Source organism: Cynoglossus semilaevis, chromosome 6 (assembly GCF_000523025.1).
Source record: "Cynoglossus semilaevis isolate Cse_v1.0 chromosome 6, Cse_v1.0, whole genome shotgun sequence".
Lineage (NCBI taxonomy): Eukaryota > Metazoa > Chordata > Actinopteri > Pleuronectiformes > Cynoglossidae > Cynoglossus > Cynoglossus semilaevis.
Window position 1 is genome coordinate 4,965,765 of NC_024312.1, and position 19,894 is coordinate 4,985,658.

General features: G+C 49.0%; 3 protein-coding genes across 4 annotated transcripts; all 3 read left to right on the plus strand.

Annotated features, from left to right (window-relative positions):
- The first annotated feature begins 836 nt into the window (after window positions 1-836).
- On the plus strand, window positions 837-3,207 carry il17c (interleukin 17c). The gene is made up of 2 exons (XM_008311455.2): window positions 837-1,481; window positions 1,712-3,207. Exons 1-2 carry the CDS (start codon window positions 1,117-1,119, stop codon window positions 1,962-1,964), a joined length of 618 nt encoding a protein of 205 aa, XP_008309677.1. The 5' UTR covers window positions 837-1,116; the 3' UTR covers window positions 1,965-3,207.
- Window positions 3,208-3,323: 116 nt separating this feature from the next.
- On the plus strand, window positions 3,324-11,853 carry tango6 (transport and golgi organization 6 homolog (Drosophila)). The gene is made up of 18 exons (XM_008311413.3): window positions 3,324-3,553; window positions 3,989-4,671; window positions 4,769-4,885; window positions 5,208-5,379; window positions 5,535-5,641; window positions 5,788-5,950; window positions 6,040-6,098; window positions 6,247-6,359; window positions 6,442-6,618; window positions 7,025-7,148; window positions 7,233-7,436; window positions 7,774-7,911; window positions 8,012-8,506; window positions 9,126-9,183; window positions 9,277-9,435; window positions 10,508-10,659; window positions 10,765-10,878; window positions 11,529-11,853. The coding sequence occupies exons 1-18, from the start codon at window positions 3,502-3,504 to the stop codon at window positions 11,703-11,705; spliced, it is 3,264 nt and encodes a 1,087-aa protein (XP_008309635.1). The 5' UTR covers window positions 3,324-3,501; the 3' UTR covers window positions 11,706-11,853.
- A 599-nt stretch (window positions 11,854-12,452) lies between these two features.
- has3 (hyaluronan synthase 3) lies at window positions 12,453-18,360 on the plus strand. Of its 2 annotated transcripts, XM_008311411.3 has the most exons (5): window positions 12,453-13,527; window positions 14,502-14,595; window positions 14,776-15,326; window positions 15,526-15,627; window positions 16,188-18,360. In XM_008311411.3, exons 2-5 carry the CDS (start codon window positions 14,502-14,504, stop codon window positions 17,115-17,117), a joined length of 1,677 nt encoding a protein of 558 aa, XP_008309633.1. In that variant the 5' UTR covers window positions 12,453-13,527; the 3' UTR covers window positions 17,118-18,360. The 2 variants fall into 2 exon arrangements, with proteins under 2 accessions (XP_008309633.1, XP_024912125.1); XM_025056357.1 differs by lacking the exon at window positions 12,453-13,527 and having other exon boundaries at window positions 13,921-14,595.
- Window positions 18,361-19,894: the final 1,534 nt, after the last annotated feature.

A 19,894-nucleotide genomic window follows, 5' to 3' on the forward strand; every position in this document is an offset into this window, starting at 1 on the left:
GCTAACCTTTAGCCGTTGTTTAAGGTATCTGTTAGCTGTTCTGGTTCTTGGGTAACTAGTTTTTTTTTCTTAGCTAACTTTTAGCTACCACATTATTTAATGTTACGACTACTCTTACACATCTAATGCTGTCACAGTCTTCTCTGGTTGCCGTTAACCTTTTGGCTAATGTTTACGCTTAAAGATTAACATTTCATCGTCTTTGTTGTCTTGTGAGGAATTTTAATTGACTGTAATTGTGTGTGTGCGCGTGTGTGTGTATGTGTGTGTGTGTGTGCCACCACAGAGAACAATGACATCCCATCATTACATCATCACACAGCTCCGGTCTCTAACAACATCATTCACTTTCTCTTCACTCACTTTTAAACATAAACAATCAGTGATGATGTCATCGCAGCAGCGGAGGAATTTCAGTAGGAACAGAAAATAAATAAATGTATTACAAGGGAGGAAAAGGAAACAATTTGTTTTTCATTTCATAAAATCAAAACAAAGATTTTTATTTCACAGAAGTTTGTTTACATTAATAAAATCTCATGTTGAAAGATGACTTTCATAAAAAATGTTTGGAATGAAACTTTTTTCTATTTGTGTAAACATTTAAATTGTGTAAAAATTGAAGATTTGAAATCCACGCAAAACGTGTGACAGGTATGTGTGTGTGTGTATGTGTGTAAGTGTGCTGCATTCCACTGACAGCACGTAATTAGCACACACACACACACACACACACACACACACACACTCAGGGAGAAAGAGCATTGTTTCCTCCTCCTGCAGCAGCTTCTGGTTTTTCCCAGGTGACCTTCATAAAAGGAGGAGAGGAGCGACAGTCAGACACAGTCAGAGCAGCAACAGTCAGACACACAGTCAGAGCAGCAACAGTCACAGAGAAGAGACAACATGGACATGACACTGGTGAGTGAACACTGAGGAGGAGAGGGGTCCTGATGGAGGACCACTGAGGAGAGGATGAGGAGGAGAGCACTTAGTTTGGGCTGACAGGAGGGGGGAGGAGAAAGGGGAGTCCAGGTGGACACAGGTGAATCTCTGAGGAGAGCAGGGAAACAGGTGAAAATAGAGGGGAGAAAAAAAGTTTAGGAGTAGGAGAAGATGCAGAAGAAGAGGCTGAAGGGTGTCCCGCTGAAGGGTGTCCCGCTGAGAGCTCAGGTGAAGGAGGCTAACTTGGCTCCTCTGTGTCTCCTTCCACAGGTCTCCATCATCACGGCCGTCCTCCTCCTGAGCCTCCACGCTGCTCCAGCCTGGAGCTCAAAGCGGCAACGATGCTACAGCGAAGAAGAGCTGAGTGAAGCTGCCGAGAAGAAGCTCAGCACCTACTACCTTCAGTCCCACAACCTACCAGCAAGAGGCGCTGTAGCCTCCGACTCCACCACCTCCTTCACCTGCCCTTTGCATTTGTACCAGCAACAGCAGAATCTTAAAATCAGCATGAGATCGGTGTCTCCCTGGACATACGTGTAAGTACAAAGACGCCAGAGTTTCTGAAATTTATTGGGAATTTTTTCATTTGTGGTGAAAAACTGGTTCATCGGGTTCAAATCCTAGAGCAGAAATTCCAGGCAGGAAACTAAAGTCTGTGAACCCACACCAAAGTCCATAGAGAAAATCAGTGATTTTAGCTCAGACCAAAGTCCCGACTAACACTTTTTAAAAAATGACATATTTTTGACATTTTCTTGTTTTACAGAATCAAAACCATGGTCGACCATTACCCATCATCATATGCAGAGGCGAAGTGTCTGTGCACCGGCTGTATCCTAATGGAAGAAGGGCACCTCCCGGTGGAGAGTGATAACTATGTCAGTATACCGCTGATGCAGAGCCGTCTCTTCCTGAAGAGGGAGCTGTGCAACGGCGGATCGAAGTACCATCTCACACCCGTGACCCTGGACGTAGCCGTGGGCTGCGTTTGTCTAAAATCAAGGAGCAAAGAGGTCTAAGACGAAACACTGACACCTGCTGGGAGCTTCCCTCAGTACACCTGATTTCAACGCGATCTGAGCAACACTGACACCTGCAGGTTCATACAGTCGCTAGAGGGACACAAACCTAAATAAGAAGCAACGACCCCTCCCAAAGTCACTCAAGCGAACTACACCTGGATTTACTGACATCTGCAGGTTTTGGACAAACACTACACCTAAATGTAATCGTTATTTAATAGACATGTATTTATTTATTTATTTAGATAATTTATTCAGGTGAAATATGTTCTCAATGAAAACTTTGACTCGTACTTTAAACCCCGCCCACTTCACACACAGGCGAAACACAAACAAACAAAACAGTGATGAAAATATTTTTTAAACTAGAAAGTAATTTATATTATTAGACAATATTTTGTCTACTGAGGTTTATTATATTTTTTGGTCTTTGTATAAAAAAATTCTTTTTTATTTTCTTATATATTTATTGACTTTTTTCTAAAAAATCCCTGTAATTTATTATTTTTTTTAAATTTTCTTATCTTTATGGCGACGTTGACATTTTAATCCAGTTTGTTTGTTTGTTTTTACTCCTGTTTCAGGGCGGACTTGTAGCCAAGAGTTGAATTCAAACCTTTTTACTTTTGTTTCTAAATTGTTGTAGCAGTAACCGGAGCATTTTGGTTGTTTTTCCTATAGATTTTTTTTTTGCTGCCATAAAACCACAGCATGCACTTCTCTGTGAAGAGTTTTATAGTTTTGTACCGCTGTTCATTTTGATATATGTGTTAATGTATTTAAATATGAAGATATTTATTGTTGTACGTGATGACGATGCGGCAGCATCTTAACGGTTTAAAGGTTCATCAATGGACGTAGAAACATTTAAATATATTGTTTTATTTATGTCGTAGATGTTTTGTCCCAGTGGGACTTTGATAATGACGATGATGAAGAGTCTGACGAAGACGTCGATGTTCAGCTTCTTTGAAGCGAAACCAATAAACGCAAAGATAAAGAAAATCTGTTTGGTTTTGTTTTGAACTGTCAAAGAAAGATGTCAACACGAAGGTAGAGTTAGCAGGTTAGCTAAAATAGTTAGCGAAGAGATTACTGAAAGTCTAGTTAGAGTTAGTTAAACGAAAACTGCTACATTTGCTAAAATAGGAACATAACGTTGGCTGTGATAAAAAAATAAAAATAAATAAAATTTAACGAATTTTTTATTATTATTTCTACTCACAAGAGTACTTAATAAAAATAAATTATTTGACTTTGCTGTGAATTTCTCTCATCCATAAAGTAACTGTGACGTGCTGTGAATATCTCTCATCCATAAAGTAACTGTGACGTCTCCCGTGGCGTCAGCCCGGCCAAGTGCTGCGTGATGACGTATATTTCCTGCGCCGTGTTATCACGTGAAGCCCAAACACTGTGGAGCTGCGACCTGATGTCGTTTGTTTCTCCTGTTTCTTGTGGGTTTTTATAAAAGAACTCGTTCGTATTCCATTCATTGCGGCTCCGTGACATTTGCTGTTTGTGTGATGGAGACATGACTTCCGCTGTCGTCACAGCTCTGAAAACTCTGACCAGACCAGTGAGCGGTGAGTGGACGGTTGGACAGTGAGAGTCCTTCTCTACAGACAGTATTTCAGGATTCTCTGACCTGACATTCCAACTTCCTGACACAGTTACCGTCACTGGTGTAAATTACATTAAACACAGTTAAATATACTTTATCGCTTGTATGTTTGACTCGATTTTGCCAAATCTTGAAATGTGACAAAACAATACGTTGGAAACATAAACCGGCTACATAGTGTAACAGTAACTCTACAGTAACAGTAATTAGGATAAGTTAATAGATCATAATATGTCTACTGCTCTCTCTAGTGGTCAGTTAGTGTTACTGTAATCACTAAATAATGACCCCCCTCTGCACCAGGAGCTCCTGTGTCTGTCAGCTAAAATCACTGATTTTCTCTGTGGACTTTGGTGTGGGAGTGTGAGTCTGTTTAACTGTTTGATCATCTCCACAGAGGTGTCAGTTTGTGACTCTGCATCTCCACAAGATGCTCTCCTGGTGGCGCTGCGCTCCAACAGAGCTGCTCTCCTGCAGCAGCTGCAGAGCGACCCCGGCCTTGAGGAGGTGCGAAAGTGGAGAGAGGAAATAATGGAAGGAGCAGCGTGGTTTCTGAGTCCAACAACAAAAGAAGGAGGAGAAGAAGAAGAAGACACCACCTGGTGTTTTGTCCAGGAGTGTCTCCTGCTGCTGCTGGTCCTGGCTCGACATCTCACCGCTGAACTGGAGCGCTTTGAACAAACGCCTGCTGTTAGCAACAACGGCAGAGCGGCGGCTGCTCCTCCTTTACCTCCTGATGTTCTGAGTGTGGCGCAGCAGAGGACGCTGGGAGCTGCGCTGCAGTTTGTTGTCTCTCTGGGACTTTGTCCCTACCTGTCTCCTGGTGTGGGCGTGTCTCTCCGGAGCAGGTCGGCCTTCGGAGCCATGGTTGAGAAACTGATCCGTGGTGGATCAGCGTCACGGGCGGCGGAGCAGCGTCTCCACACCACCACCAGCGTCCTGCTGCAGGTGTCGCAGCTGTCGTCACTGGCCACCACCATTTTTACACAGCATCTGGGCGACCTGATGGCGGCGCTGTGTCAGCTTGGATACCGACCGCGGGGACGGAACCCAGAGCAGCAGCAACGGCAGGAACAAAAGGTAACAACAACAACAGCACAGACAGGCATCAGTGTTCAGTATCTGTAGCAGCACACAAAAACAGAAAAAGTTTCTTCTCCATTCACCTCCTGTGCAGGATCTGAGTCCAGAGGACAGGAAATCCTGTCAGGACGCCCTCAGAAACCTGCTGGGACGAGTCCATCAACCAATCGTCATCAAGGAGCTGCTGATCCTGCAGGGCGGAGCCAGACAGGTGTGAACAGGTCCACTGGTACTGACTGGTTCAGGTACTGACCAGTGATCAGTCCAGACTCCCACACCAAGCCTCAAAGAAAAAACCAGTGATTTTAGCTCACAGAGATTCTGCACGTGTTGATCTGTCTCTATGTTCTGGTGTGATTCCACTGTGACACAAACTGACCACAGGGGGCAGCAGTAGACCTGTGGCTCACTGATTCTTCTCAATCGCAAATACCACCATAAGCAGTCATTTTAGCTCATGTGAAGTTCAGTACCAGTAAATCGGTTCCTGCTGCTCAGTGACATCACTGCTAAAACAGGTCTCTTCCTCTCAGAGTTCTGGCAGCAACGGATCGGCTGCTCTGGGATCGGCTGCTCTAGGATCAGCTGCTCTGGGATCAGCTCCTGCGTGGCTCAGACGTCTGTGCGGTCGACTGCTCTCTGAGAGACTGGTGCAGCCCAGTGGTGTCCAAGCTGTGGTCCGGGCCATTCTAGAAGGAGGGACGGGTCAGTACTCTGTCCGAGCTGTAACAGTCAGTCTGGTTCTGAGGGAATCACGGTTCAGTCTAGTTGTTCCCTCCTTCATGTTCTCACTCTACAGAGTTCTTTAAATATATTTTTCTGTGCTCAGATTTATCTGTAGTTCCTGTTCTGTCCTGCAGGTGGCGACTCAGACTGGAGGAAGTGTGACAGTGTGGCTAGAATCCTGGTGACCTGTCCTCAACAGTCTGCTTCAGCAGAGGAATACTACAGACACGTGTGTCCTCAGGTACACACACACAAACACACACACACACACACAATCATCTTAACATGTATTTAACCTTCTGCTCCAGTGGAGACCTGACCAGGTCACATGACCAGGTCACATGACCTCTGGTGTCGGAGACTCACTTCTGGTTCTTCTCACCTCAGATCCTGGACCTGCTGCATTTCAAAGACAAGCTCACAGCACAGCAGTTTCAACGTGTGGCCACCAGGGCGGTGCTGTTCATGGTGGAAGAGAAGAGCACCTTTGCCCAGCAGCACCTGCTCGCTCCTCTGTTAGAACCTCTCCACCGCTGCAGAACCATGATCGGTCAGTAGAACCCTGATGTTCTGAGGTTCCACTGCAGAACCCACACTGACGTTCTCACCTTCTGATCACGCAGTCCTTTCTTCTTCCAGATGGAGGTGCTGCTGTGGAGGAGTGGGAGCTGACCCGCTGCGTGGAGGACGTGTTCAAGGTGAGGACACGGTACCAGGGGACGGTACCAGGGGAGTCTAAGAAATATAAAACCGGTTTTTCTCTGTTTCTTCCTAATCTCAGAAGGCTAAGAAATATAAAACCGGTTTTTCTCTCCTCTGGTTTCTTTTGGTTCTTGTCTCCGTCAGATCTGGGTGGTTGGGGACGGTTCTTCGGCTGCTCTGCTCTCGGCTCTGGAGGACGTCCTGCCAGTCGTCTTCACGCTCTTCTGTTTCAGCAGACAGAACGTGTCTCACCTACGGTGAACTTCTCCGCTGGTCCTCAGAACCCGCCCACGAAGAGTCTTTTTCTTTATCCTGGCTCTGTGTGTTTGTGCTCCACAGCGCCCCCTGTCAGGACACTCTGCTGTGGTACCTGAGCCACTGTGATGAGGCTGCAGCTCTGTCAGCTCTGAGGCAGCTCTCGGGTCTGGGGGGTCCGAGGTCGGAGGCCGACGCCCACTTCCACTTCACCCCCGGCAGCGACGGAGGAGCCAGGTTCAGCACCAGGGACAGAGTCAGGTGACGACGCCCTGATCCTGACCCTCACCTATCTGTCCTCCACCCTAACCCTAACCCGTTTTTCCCCCAAACTTTTAGTGCAAAAATCATTTGGCGAAACCCAGGAATTGCGTTATCGGGTTTTTACTATCGGAGGAAAAACCGATAACGGTTCTTACAGATGTTACATAATTATGCTAACATTGTCTGACCGATAATATCGGACATTCCTATTTTTTTATTATTATTTTATTTTATTATTTATGAGTGATATGAACTTTTTTTATTACTGTTGTTTATTGGTCTGATCACAGTGAAGTTTCCTTTCACTCTGACACTGTTTATATTTTGATACTGGATTAAAACCCTTCCATCTGACCTTGGTGTCTCTCTCCCTCCCTCCCTCCCACCCCCCCTTCCTCCCCAGTGAGGACGATGCTCTCTATCAGGACATCTCTGAGGAGCAGTGGAGGTTGGAGTGTCTGATGGCTCTCCTGTCTGAGCTCAAAGACTCTGACCTTCCTGGAGATTTCTTCCTGCTCCTGCTGCAGGTAGGTGGCGATGTTGTGTTTTTAGTCTCCGTGCCTGAACTTGGACACAGGTCTGACGGACTTGACCTCACTCTACGTCCTCAGGAGCTGACCAGCTGGACGACGGCAGACGGTGAGGACACAGAGGAGGAGCAGGAGCTGGACCTGTCCTCCATGACGCTCCTGCAGGTGGAGCAGCAGGTGCTGGGCCCGGTCCAGAGGAAGGGCCAGAAGGTGGCGCTGCTGCAGGTTCTGGCAGTAATGGTGGAGTCTGTGCAGCACAGTGTGCTTCTGAGGAAGGCGACACAGGTGAGTCCATGTCCGCTGTCGGCGTGGAGACGGAGACTGTAGACGTTAAGACAACTCTGAGAGTCAAATGATCTAAAATAAGAAAGTGAGTCATCAGTGATGTAGCTCTGCACCACAACTACAACGTCCTGAAAGAAAACTAGGTCGTTCCTGTGTGGGGACGACGTTCTCTGTGTCCTTTGAATATGATGAGATCTCCCACCAGACGCACGTGGGGGGGGGGGTTCAAACTGCACTGGTTTTTCTCCATACAGTTTCAGCAGATATCTACAGATCAACACTGAACATCTTTGGTACATGAGAACCTAAACCTGTCTGTTTGTTCTTGCGCCCCCAGGTGGTGGACTTTATTGTGTCCCTGTTCCAGAGAGCGTGTGTGTCTCTGGACCAGGACTCTGACCTGGAGAACCCAGTTGAGAGCCAGACCCTGAGTATGGGGATCGGACTGGTGGCCACCTTGCTGTCTGGACCTCAGGTGTCAACATCTTTGACCTCTTTGACCTCTTTGACCCGAGACCAGCCAGATCCTGAAACATGGACTAAGTTCTGACCCTGGTGTTTCTGTCCCACCTCAGCTCAGCCCAGAGGAGTTCTCCTCCATGTCCAGACTCCTCCCCCCACTGGAGACCCTGTCCCAGAACCATCCTGATGATGTCATCCAGGAGCTGGCGTCCAACCTCAGAGCCGTCATTGCGACGCGTGGAGCCTTCAGGCCTGAGAACATCACTGGTCCTGCTTCTACTGAACTCTGCGGGAACAGAACCGACAGAGTGAAGAAGCAGAAGGTAGAACCTGAGACCAGAACATGTCCTGCAGACCCTCTCAGCAGAAGGACCAGGACCAGACAAGAAGAACCAGGACCAGGACCAGGACCTGGACCAGGACCAGCTGCCACCAGGACACCAGCTAACACCAGCACGCCACCTCCCTCCAACAAGCCCTTTTCTGATTGGCTGTTGGAGGCGTGTGACCCAGACGTACCAACCAGAGCCCTGGCCCTGAGGGTTCTGACCAAGATGGTCCAAAAGAAGAACCCCGATACCATCAAGGACCAGGAAAAAGTTCTGATGGTGAGTCGTCTGAGTCGTCGACGCTGCTGAAATATTCATTAGACTAAGACTGTGCCAGATTTAGCCTGAAGAAGCTAAAAACACAGCTGAAAAATGTGTGTGTGGGGGTGGGTGTGTTTGTGCGTGTGTGTGTGTGTGTGTGTCTCACACATTCTTCATGGATGGGGGGGGTTTACCTCAAGGACCCACGTCTCCTCCAGGGACTTGTTAGTGTGGAATATTAGATGAGGGGACGACAGCTCATCCAGTATTCCCTCTCATCACTGTGTGTGTGTCTGTGTGTGTGTGTGTGTGCGCCCCCCCCCCCATACACACAGTGCAGTAAAGTTCCCTGTGCCTGTGGTTCCATTGGTTCCTGGTTTCTCTTGAACAGATTTGACACTGTAGCATCGGTACCGTCACAGGAACGTTCGGTTCCAGGAACTGTTCTTTTACCAACCATCAGCAGTAAAAACTGGACTGGTTTAGTTTTGTAGAACACCTCCACAGTCTGCCCCCCCCCCCCTCCCCCCCCCCTCAGCTGGGCTGGGCTCTGGTGGAATATTCCTTTTGAACATTGTTCTGATGTTCTGATTGGCCAATCACTGAGCTTGACGTTCTCTGTCTTTGTCTCCTGCAGGTCTTCTTGGAGAACCTGCAGCACCAGGACTCCTTCGTCTACCTGTCAGCCATTCAAGGTACCGTCACTGTGTCGGGGTCAAAGGTCAGAGTAGAATCAGATCAGATTAAACCTGCCGCTCTAATTGTGATCCGCTCACCTGCGTGTCCAGGTCTGGTCTCGTTGGCCGACGTCTTCCCGGAGAAGATTCTGGATCAGCTCCTGAGGGACTTCAAACACGGACCCTCCCACCCCTCGTCCAACCAGGAGCACTCGCTGGAGACGCGCCTTAAAGTGGGCGAGGTCCTGATGAGGGCGAGCAGGGCAATGGGTGAGGAACATGTTCTAGATCAGGCGTGGACACGCGTCTGCTAAAAGCATTCATGAAACGTAAATTAATAACATAATCTGGACCAAAAAAAATATCCATGTGGGCCACATCCGGGCCCTGGGCCATAGTTTGCCCTTGCCTGAAGAGAACCTCGGGGTCGGCCTGGTGCCAGGACCAATGAGTTGCGGTTCTTCTGGGTCCGACCTGTGTCGTCCTGTGAGCTGCAGACACTGTGACAGTGTGAGAGGAGAAACTCCCATCCTCAGAGTGACCTTGAACACAACGCCTGCAGCCACGGCCACAGCACAGAGCCTGTGTTCTAGAACCTGAAAGAGTCTTGTTCTTGTTGAATGGTCCGGCCTGCTGGACTAAATGACTTCAGCTGTTTGGTCTGACTGGACACTGAGAGACTCACAGAGGAAGAAGAGACGCAACACAGGGAGTTTGTTCACAGGAGCGGGACGAGGACCAACAGTTGAACTCCGAGTTTGTTACGATTTTTACCGGATGTTGACGTCGGTCGGCTCAGACCAAAGTCCAGAGATGAGAAAAGTCTGACCGACAGTTAGATGTACACACCTGGATTGTGTCTCCAGCTCACTGAGATATCATTTCCAGGCAACTGCAGGTTTTGGACACAAGGAGGCGCTACATCTACAGCACTGGGGTGGAAATAATTATCCTTCAACAAACTCTCTTTCTGTGTGTCTTTTGTTTCTGGGATTTCCAAATAAATCCAGCTGTAATTTCCACAACTGCACACACACACACACACTCTGTCTCTCACACACACACACTCTGTCTCACACACACACACTCTGACACACACACTCTGAGCTCCTACTACAGTCAGCTGGTTGTCTCCTGGTCTCAGTGTTTTGTGTCGTCTGATGTAACAGAGTCTGACACTGAAAACTGAACTGAATATTAAAACTGTGTGTGTGTGTGTGTGTGTGTGTGTGTGTGTGTGTGTGTGTACTGCTCTCATGTCCCCTCTGTCATTGACGTCCTCAGTCAGTCAACCTGGTCATTAAATCCTGACCGACAGCTGACCAGTCTGTCCGTCCTTCAGGTGACCTGGCGTCTTACCTCGGCCGTCCTCTGGTGCGTGTCTTCCTGCAGGGGACCAGGGACGTGGACCCCGGTGTCCGGGCCAGCAGTCTGTCCAACCTGGGTGAGCTGTGTCAGAGACTGGACTATTCTCTGGGTCCACTGGTTCAGGAGGTGAGTGAGGACCAGAGTCCAGAGGTGTCCAACTGGTCCTGGTCCTACAGTCCACGGTAACCTACCTGTGTGTGTGTGTGTGTGTGTGTGTGTGTGTGTGTTCAGGTCAGTGTGTGTCTGGTCTCCCTGATAAAGACAGAGAAGGAGTCAGAGGTGAGGAGAGCTGCCGTTCATGTCATCACTCTGCTGCTGAGAGGACTGAGCCACAGAACCACAGAGGTACACACACACACACACACACACTCACACACACACACACACTCACTCGAGTCCTGGTCCCGGTCCAGTGGCTGTGAGCTGGTGTCAGAGAATGTTTTGACTCGGGAGCGGGAAACGATTGTCCTAAAATTGAACGTCGGGGGGGGCGGGGTCAGGAGCGTTCATGTGAACTGAGATAAATGACATGTAGAAGTCATGTATAAAGGATAAAATACTTTTATTTTCTACGCCATCTATTGGGGGAATGTGGATATTGCAGGGAAAAGGCAGAAGTTTAATAATAATACAGATCTCCTATCGAGGTAGTTGCGTTCAGAGACCCACTGTGAAAAAGGGAAAACCCGCAAAGTATAAAGAGCGAACTGTATAAATAAATGATATAAACTGGAAACGTTTGGTGGGCCGGATTAGAAAGCTGAACGGGCCGCATCCGGGCCCCGAACCTTAGTTTGCCCATTCCTGGCTCAGTCCAACAGTCTTCACTCTCTCACATGGACATGACCTCTGCTACAAGGTCGGTCCAGGACTCAGGTCCAGGTCCTCGTCCTCGTCCAGGACCCAGGTCCAGGTCCAGGTCCAGGTCCTGTCATTAGTAAACAGCTGTTGTCCCCTGACTCTAACAGAACACTGTCCTCTCTGTCTCCGTTCAGGTTCTCTCAGATGTTCTTCTGGACCTGTACCGGGCCCTGAAGTGGACCCTGGCCTGCGACCCGGACCAGGTGGCGGTTCTTCACGCCCAGCTGGCTCTGGAGGAGCTGGATGATGTCATGAGGAGCTTCATCTTCCCACAACAGAAGCTGGAGAAGAAGATCGTGGTCCTGCCTTGACTCTGGTCCACAGCCACGGTTTGGACTTTTAGAACCACAGTCGGTTTTAAAGAACAGGAACCGTTTGGTACTGAGTGTGGATGAAACTCAAATGATCTCTGTTTTTATTATGACTCTGTGAGTACATTAAAATGACCAGTCTTTGGAATTTAGTGCCCTCCGGTGGTGAACTCGCACAAATGTACGGCGCCCTCAACGTCAACATTCCACTTCCTGTCTGTCTTCCTGTCTGTCTATTATTCCACTTCCTGTCTTCCTGTCTGTCTTCCTGTCTGTCTTCCTGTCTGTCTATACCTTTTTACTATTCAACAGTGAAGTTATTTCTATCTGCTAAAGAGAACAACCAGGAGGAGGCGCTCTCAGTCACAGCAGCATCAGTGGAGGAGATGTGTGTGTGTGTGTGTGTGTGGCCTGCATGATCTCAGCAGCCGCTGGTCCACTGCTGCCTCGTGTGGTCAGTGTTCCAATTAGGGGGAGAGAGCGCCACCTTTTACATGTTTTATTAAGCGCGCCTCTTGTCAGGCCATGTTGACTGAAAAAGGTCAGAGGTCATTGAGATTGAATTTATGGACTTTCCAAACCAAAGTCCATAGACAAAACGTGTCATTTTAACTCACAGACACAGCTGCTGGTCATCTGCTGCCCCCTGTGGTCAGTTTATGTCACTGAGGTAAATCTGAACAAAAGAATGTTGAAAACACATTTAAAAATAACACATTTAAAAATAACACATTTGTGACGGTGGATCAGCAGCTGCCGTGTGTTCTATGAGCTCTGGTGTTGGAGAGCCAGCGTTTTAGTAACTTGAGTTTCCACTTGTTAAAGTCTGACTCTGACAAATGAAGAGAATCTTCAGAAACTGTGGACCTGCAGCTGACGGACGGTTGAAGAGAATGAAAAGTCTTTCATTAACTATTGATTCCCGGTGATCGTTCTGTGGAGCAGGAGCGTCAGCAGCTGAACCACAGAGCAGGAGAGAGAGAGAGGGAGGAGAGGAGAGGAGGGAGGGAAGGTAAATAAGGCCATAAAGGATGCTTTGAGGCAGGCGAGGGGAGGGGGAGGAGGAGGAGGAGGAGTGGTGAAAAGGGGGAGCTGCGCTCCAACAGTCTCCAGGCTTGTTCAAGAAACTGCCGGCTGCATTGCAGTGAGACAGGGAGGTGAAGTGAGGAAGAAGAGAAGAGGTGAGGAGGAGACGCTCAGTGTGACAGATTTACAGGGAGCGCCGTACTGCAGGAGGCAGCAGGAGCGGAGCGGAGCAGCAGGGGAACCTGAGGAGGCGTCGCTGCAGAGGGGACAAAGGAGGAGAAGTGGCATCACTGAATGACCTCCTCCTCCTCCTCCAGTCCTTTTATCAGCGGCATGTTGAGGTGGAGTGGGAGGAGACTAGACCACATGCTGCTCCTGCTGCTCCTGCTGCTCCTCCTCTCTGCCGGGAATCTGCAGATGTGAAGCTGGTGCGGAGCACAGGTGGAGGCAGAGGAGGATTCATGCCCTGGGACAGTCCTGGAGGACTGAGGGTGGGGACAGAGGACCAGGAGGAGGAGGAGCAGGGAGGGGTGGAGGCTGGTCCGTAGGAGGAGGAGCAGGACGAGGCGCTCTCAGCCTCATTTCTGGAAATGTGGTTCTCCTGAGCTGAGCCAGAGGAGCGGGAATAAAGATGTGAGTGTGAGACGGAGGGAGGAACAAGGAGAAGGCTGTGCTGAGCAGGACCAGGACCAGGACCAGGACGGGCCAGAGGAGGAGGAGCAGGGAGGAGGGGGGAGGAGCAGAGGGCTGACTGAGAGCTGGAAGAAGGACACGGAGGGTCCACTGGGTCACGAAGGTAAATGTTTTTATTATCGTGTTCTACAGTCAGACGTTTGGACCAGGACCAGGTTCGATCTTAGTCTTTAAGGAACCATAACCCTGACAGGTCCAACCTCTGTCCTGGTCCAACCTCTGTCCTGGTCCAACCTCTGTCCTGGTCTTGGTTTATGTCTGGTGTCAACCTGGGGGGGGGTTTGTGGACCTGGTTCTGAACCCTGTTCCACTAAGACCTGCTCTGATTCTACTGGTGTTTGTCACAACTGGTCTCTCCTCGATTCATCCATTTGTGAAAGCCCCCCCGCCTTCCTCCCTCCCTCCACCCCTCCCTCCCTCCTCCTCTCCCTCCTCCCCTCCCCCTACGTCACCCTTCAGCTCCTTCTCTCTGAACTCTCCCACGTTCTTTTCCCACTGGAACAGTGACACCTGGAACCTGATGAAGGACTTGATGTTCCTGCTCCTGTACCAGGACCAGGATGTGGATCTGGAGGTAGACCTGGACCACAGCTGGTCCTGGAGCAGCTGTGACTTTTCAGCCACGGTGTCATTTGTTCTAAGGGACCGACCTTTAATTATCAGGATGATTGTTGTGCGACGACCCCTGAGAACCAGAGGGTCCTCGGACCTTCAGTCCTCAGACTGTCACCTGGTAATCACAGGCTCCTGCTAATCAGCTGTTACACCCCCCCCCCCCCGGTGCCCAGACCCTGGTCCAGGCAGCAGCTCAGCTCAGCTCAGGTCAGGAGCTGGTTTTTCTGAATGAATGGAGACAGTTGTTTCCTCTGCTCCGCTGCTGCTGAGCTGCAGCCAAAAACCACAGAATCACCTTTATTTAAATCCATTGGAGTCTGGAGGAAGAGGGGGGAGGGTCCAGGGGCTGATGGGAGGAGAGGAGGACAGACGTCCAGGTTTCTTCTTTTAACACATTGGTGTTTCATGACACGATCCACAGAGAAGGTGTTTACAGATGTTCTGCTTCTCCTTCTCCTCCAGATGCCCTCCCGCTGCAGGAATGTGTTGAACATTGTGGTGACCACCCTCTTTGCAGCGGTGGTTCTCTTCACCATCCTTTTGGCTTACGTCACAGGTGAATCCCTGACTCCACACACACACACACACACACACACACACGTCCAGGTGACCAACTGTGGATCAGAGCTCTCCGTCCATGAACTTCGTTGCTTCCTCTTTATTGACTTCCTGTCTGTGGTTCGAGGTCAAGTCCTCCTCTTGGTTCTCATCCTTCCTTTTTTTTTTTTTTTCTCAGGTTATCAGTTCATCCACACGGAGCAGCACCACCTGTCCTTCGGACTCTACGGCGCCTTCCTGTCCCTCCACCTCTTCCTCCAGAGTCTCTTTGCGTTCCTGGAGCACCGGCGGATGCGGAGCCCGGCTCGGCCGCAGCACCTGCGCCGCTCCGTCGCTCTCTGCATCGCCGCCTACCAGGAGGACCCCGACTACCTGAGGAAGTGCCTGCGCAGTATCCGTCGCATCTCCTTCCCCGGCCTGAAGGTGGTGCTGGTGGTGGATGGGAACCGGGCCGAGGACCGCTACATGATGGACATTTTCCAGGAGGTGATGGGCGGAGCCGACCAGGCCAGGAGTCTGGTGTGGAAGGGAAACTACCACAGCGACGGGTGTGGGGGGGGTGGAGTCCGCGGCGGTGGCAGGAGCACGGTGCACATGGAGGAGGCGGCACGAGTGTCCCGTCTGGTCAGGAGCTGTCGGTACTCCTGCGTCATGCAGGAGTGGGGCGGGAAAAGAGAAGTGATGTACACCGCCTTCAAGGCCCTGGGAGACAGTGTGGACTACGTCCAGGTGAGAAGACCGCGGTCCACTGGACCAGTGGGGTCATCAACACGCCACACTGACAGAAGGTCACACGGTTCCTCATGACCAGCTGGTGCTCGACCTCCACGGCTCTTTATGTGAAGGTCAAAGGTCATGTAAACCGAGCTGACCTCAGGGTCGTGACACAGTCTGTGTGTGTGTGTGTGTGTGTGTGTGTGTGTTCCAGGTGTGTGACTCAGACACAGTCCTGGATCCAGCCTGTACTATAGAGATGCTGAAGATCCTGGAGGAGGACACCACGGTGGGGGGAGTCGGGGGAGACGTTCAGGTGACGTCCAGTCAAAGTCAACTGTTATTAAACACTGGTTAACTAGATCACCAACACTGAACTTTGAACTAGACTCAAAGGATTTTTACTAGACTGACATCTGATATTGACATTTTGCCGATATTGTCCAAACACCTAACATCTGATTTCGATATCAACCGATTTTGATATAGGCCTGGAAATATTTATTTATTTATCTGTTCAAACCACGAGTTCCTGGCACCAGCATTCTACATACAATCCCCTGATTATTAAAATAGATTAATAAAATGAGCTGCAATGCTGCCATCTAGTGCATTACAACATGCATGTACAGTCGTTTTTCCACTATTTTTAACTATTTATAACTATTTTTTTTTCACACATCATTTGGCGAAACCCAGGCATTACATTTTGGGGTTTTCATTACTTAATATTTGCTAATATCAGTTGGCCGACGTTATCGGACCTTGCTAATATCAGTTGGCCGATATTATCGGCTAGTCTTTACAGGTCAAAGGAAGATCCTGGTTCTGGAGAACAGATCTGACATGAACGTTTGATATTTTTTGTTTTCGCAGATCCTCAACAAATACGACTCGTGGATCTCCTTCCTCAGCAGCGTTCGTTACTGGATGGCCTTCAACGTGGAGCGAGCCTGCCAGTCCTACTTCGGCTGTGTGCAGTGCATCAGCGGTCCACTAGGGATGTACCGCAACTCCCTGCTCCAGCGCTTCCTGGAGCCCTGGTACCACCAGACCTTCCTCGGCTCTAAGTGCAGCTTCGGGGACGACCGTCACCTCACCAACCGCGTCCTCAGCTACGGCTTCAAGACCAAGTTCACGGCGCGCTCCCAGTGCCAGACCGAGACGCCGACGCAGTACCTGCGCTGGCTGAACCAGCAGACCCGTTGGAGCAAGTCGTACTTCCGCGAGTGGCTCTACAACGCCCTCTGGTTCCACAAGCACAGCCTGTGGATGACCTACGAGTCGGTGGTCACCGGGTTCTTCCCGTTTTTTCTGGTGGCCACCGTCATCCATCTGTTCTACCGCGGCCGGCTGTGGAACATCCTGCTCTTCCTGTTGACGGTGCAGCTGGTGGGGATGGTGAAGGCCACCTACGCCTGCTTCCTGCGCGGCAGCCTGGTCATGATCTTCATGTCGCTCTACTCTCTGGTCTACATGTCCAGCCTACTTCCTGCCAAAATCTTTGCCCTGCTGACCATCAACAAGGCCGGCTGGGGGACGTCCGGTCGGAGGAAGATCGTGGTCAACCTGATCGGTGCCGTGCCGGTCACCGTGTGGGCGCTGGTGCTGTTGGGGGGCGTGGCCTACACTGTGTACTGTGAAACCCAGGAACCGTTCAGTGAGACGGAGAAGGCGCTGCTGATCGCAGGAACGACGCTGTACGCCTGCTACTGGCTGGTTCTCCTGGTTCTTTACCTCGCCATCGTGGCCAAACGCTGCAACAAGAGGGAGGAACAGTTCCACCTGCCCTACGCCGAGGCGTAGACCTCTGGGTAGGTCCTGGTGAACTCCTGTCCAGAACTGGATCAACAAACTGGGGACCCGGAACTGTTAGGTCCTCGTGGCCGGTGCTAAAGAAAGTGTGGACCAGAGACTCGGGACTCGGGACTCGGAGACGACAGTAGAGGTGCAGCTCTTCACTCATATCATTTTTCAACGGTGCTTCATATTTGGAATCCAAATCACAAAGACTGGAACCAAGTTTTAAAACAGTTCCGACGTCTGGAACGGTGACATGCCAAGAAGAACATGAGGTACTAATACTGATGCTCTGTTTCACTGCTGGAACTCATATCAGTAACAGTCACTTGAAGGCACCATGTATGTGCAGAAATTAGTACCAGGAACTAGTGTGTGTTCTACAACAGGGACCAAGAACTGATTGAAACTAGAGAATGTGACTTTCCACCACAGGAACAACGCTGTGACTTTTTGCATGACATTTAGTTCCAACACTGGAACTTTTTTTTATTATTTTTACTTTCACTCCAGGAACTATAACTAAAAAAAAATGGTTCCTGGTACTAATTGTTCCCAGTACTGAGAACACAGCGTCAGTCGTGTGGTGACTTCTGTGGCGACATTTTCTCTGCAATAAGGAACCGATGATGATGAGATTATTTTCATAGATGTTCAAGAGTCGGTGCTTCGTTAAACTTCAGACAACAACATCCTCTAGAACTATTTTTCCACTTCCTGTTTCTGAACTGAAATCACATCATCAATGAAAAATGTAAACAAACCATTGAATTGGTTCACTGTGCCCCCCCCCCGCCCTCCCCCACCTCAAACATTTGTTTTCTTTTGTTTATTAAAAAACTACTTCTGAATCTGAGCCTGTGCTAATGCTAACGCTTAGCTAACCCAAACCCCCGCTCAACTGGGTTTAACTGTGAAGAAACGACAAAGTTGAAGAACAATATATTTCCCATAATGCCTCGGGAGACTCACTTTTCAACCGACGATAGCAACAAGTTCTAGCCAATCAGAGGCAGTGGGCGGGTCATTGTTCAAACAGACAAATTAGACATTTCTGTTTATAAACACGACAAACAGGTGAACAAACCCGACGGTGTCGCTTAGTTTTAGCTTTAAAAAAACGCAGCTTTTGCTTCAGTGAAGAGTTAAAGTCAACGATGAAGAATTTTGTAAAAGTGAAAAAAAAAACTGAATCAGAGTAAAATGAATCTTTTTTTTTTTTTCTTTCATTTACTTGAAACCTGTTGAAGCTCAGCTGCAGTGGGGGGCAGCAGTGGGGCAGCAGTGGGGCAGCAGTGGGTAGATTTTCTAACATGTTGATTCTGGTCTTCAGTGTGAGTCGGTGGAGCAGTGGGCGGGTGTGGAAGCTGGTCTTCTGCATGCTGATTGGACGGAGAACTGTATTACTGACAGTGGGTCATTTTCTGGTTGTGTCCTCTGTGGAGCTGCTGAGACAAACGTCTTTGGTTGTGTCGCTGTTCGCTCACTGATGATGTAGACACTGCACCGCTCTGATTGGCTCACACAGATAATAAAAAAAACTGTATCTTAAAGGAACAGAGAACCGATTTCATATGGGTCTAAAATCAGCGTCACCTGTGTCACAGACTTAAGACGATTCTGTCGGTCCTAATCTGCCCCTAGAGGTCAGCTCAGTAATAGCAGTTGAGGCTGTGTTTCTCCTCTATCAAACCCATCAGCTCAGCAGTGACGCCACAACTTCCTGTGGTTTGACCTCCCACTTCCTGGATGTGACCTCATTCACGGGCCTGCTTGTCCTCCATGAGGAGCACGAGCCTCAGCTTTTTCATTGTGTTTGGTTCGTGGTTTGGTGAAGCAGCTACAAACTCTCTGACAATCTGAACTTCCTGTAGGTGGCACCACTTGGTCACCAGCTCCTCTCCTCTCCTCCTCCTCTTCCTCCTCCTCTTCCTGGTCCGTGCCATGTTCCTGGTGCTGATGACGAGTCATGTGACTGTGTTTGTGTTGGGCAGCTGTGACGTCAGCAGAGGCTGAAAAAATGTTTCATTTTTAAACGGTGACGTTGCCAAACATGGTTTTGTTTTTCTGCTCTTTGACTTTTTTACTCAGAACTGTTTATTTCACCAAAAACAGTAAAAACTGGAACTGAAGTGGATTCTGTGACGTTTGTCCTTCAACTTGACTTTTACTTCAGTCACATTCCCATTGGGTCTCGTTAGCATCAGGCCAACCAGCATGAGGCTAGTCCGTTAGCCTCACTGCTAATGCCACTGCTGTTTCAAACTGTTTTATTATTGCATAAATGAGTCTAAAGTTCATAATTATTGAAAAGTTTAAAAATTAATTTACTCAAAATGGTCTCCTGTGTAAGACGTTTGTCCTTCAACTTGACTTTTCAGTTAGTCACATTCCCATTGGGTCTCGTTAGCATCAGGCCAACCAGCATGAGGCTAGTCCGTTAGCCTCACTGCTAATGCCACTGCTGTTTCAAACTGTTTTATTATTGCATAAATGAGTCTAAAGTTCATAATTATTGAAAAGTTTAAAAATTAATTTACTCCAAATGGTCTCCTGTGTAAAGTAAGTCAAGTGAGGCGCTAACTGTTAGCATCTTATTCATGAAGTCAAGTCATTTACAGCAAAATCTGAGTAAAAACATTAAAGTGGCGTCTCCTGGGGGTCGAGCAGGGACAACCATATGTGACCTCACTTCCTGTGATATTTCTGCTCCCAGATTTAGGAATTTTAATCGGCCATTAAAATGCATTCTGACACAATCCTCTCATTCACTGGTCCATCGG

Coding starts and splice junctions, on each gene's coding strand:
- has3 (XM_025056357.1), top strand. CDS start 14,268: ATGAATGGAGACAGTTGTTTCCTCTGCTCCGCTGCTGCTGAGCTGCAG. Junction 14,596..14,775: donor CCTTTTGGCTTACGTCACAG/GTGAATCCCTGA, acceptor TTTTTTTCTCAG/GTTATCAGTTCATCCACACG. Junction 15,327..15,525: donor ACAGTGTGGACTACGTCCAG/GTGAGAAGACCG, acceptor TGTGTGTTCCAG/GTGTGTGACTCAGACACAGT.
- il17c (XM_008311455.2), top strand. CDS start 1,117: ATGCAGAAGAAGAGGCTGAAGGGTGTCCCGCTGAAGGGTGTCCCGCTG. Junction 1,482..1,711: donor GTGTCTCCCTGGACATACGT/GTAAGTACAAAG, acceptor CTTGTTTTACAG/AATCAAAACCATGGTCGACC.
- tango6 (XM_008311413.3), top strand. CDS start 3,502: ATGACTTCCGCTGTCGTCACAGCTCTGAAAACTCTGACCAGACCAGTG. Junction 3,554..3,988: donor TCTGACCAGACCAGTGAGCG/GTGAGTGGACGG, acceptor TCATCTCCACAG/AGGTGTCAGTTTGTGACTCT. Junction 4,672..4,768: donor AGCAACGGCAGGAACAAAAG/GTAACAACAACA, acceptor CCTCCTGTGCAG/GATCTGAGTCCAGAGGACAG.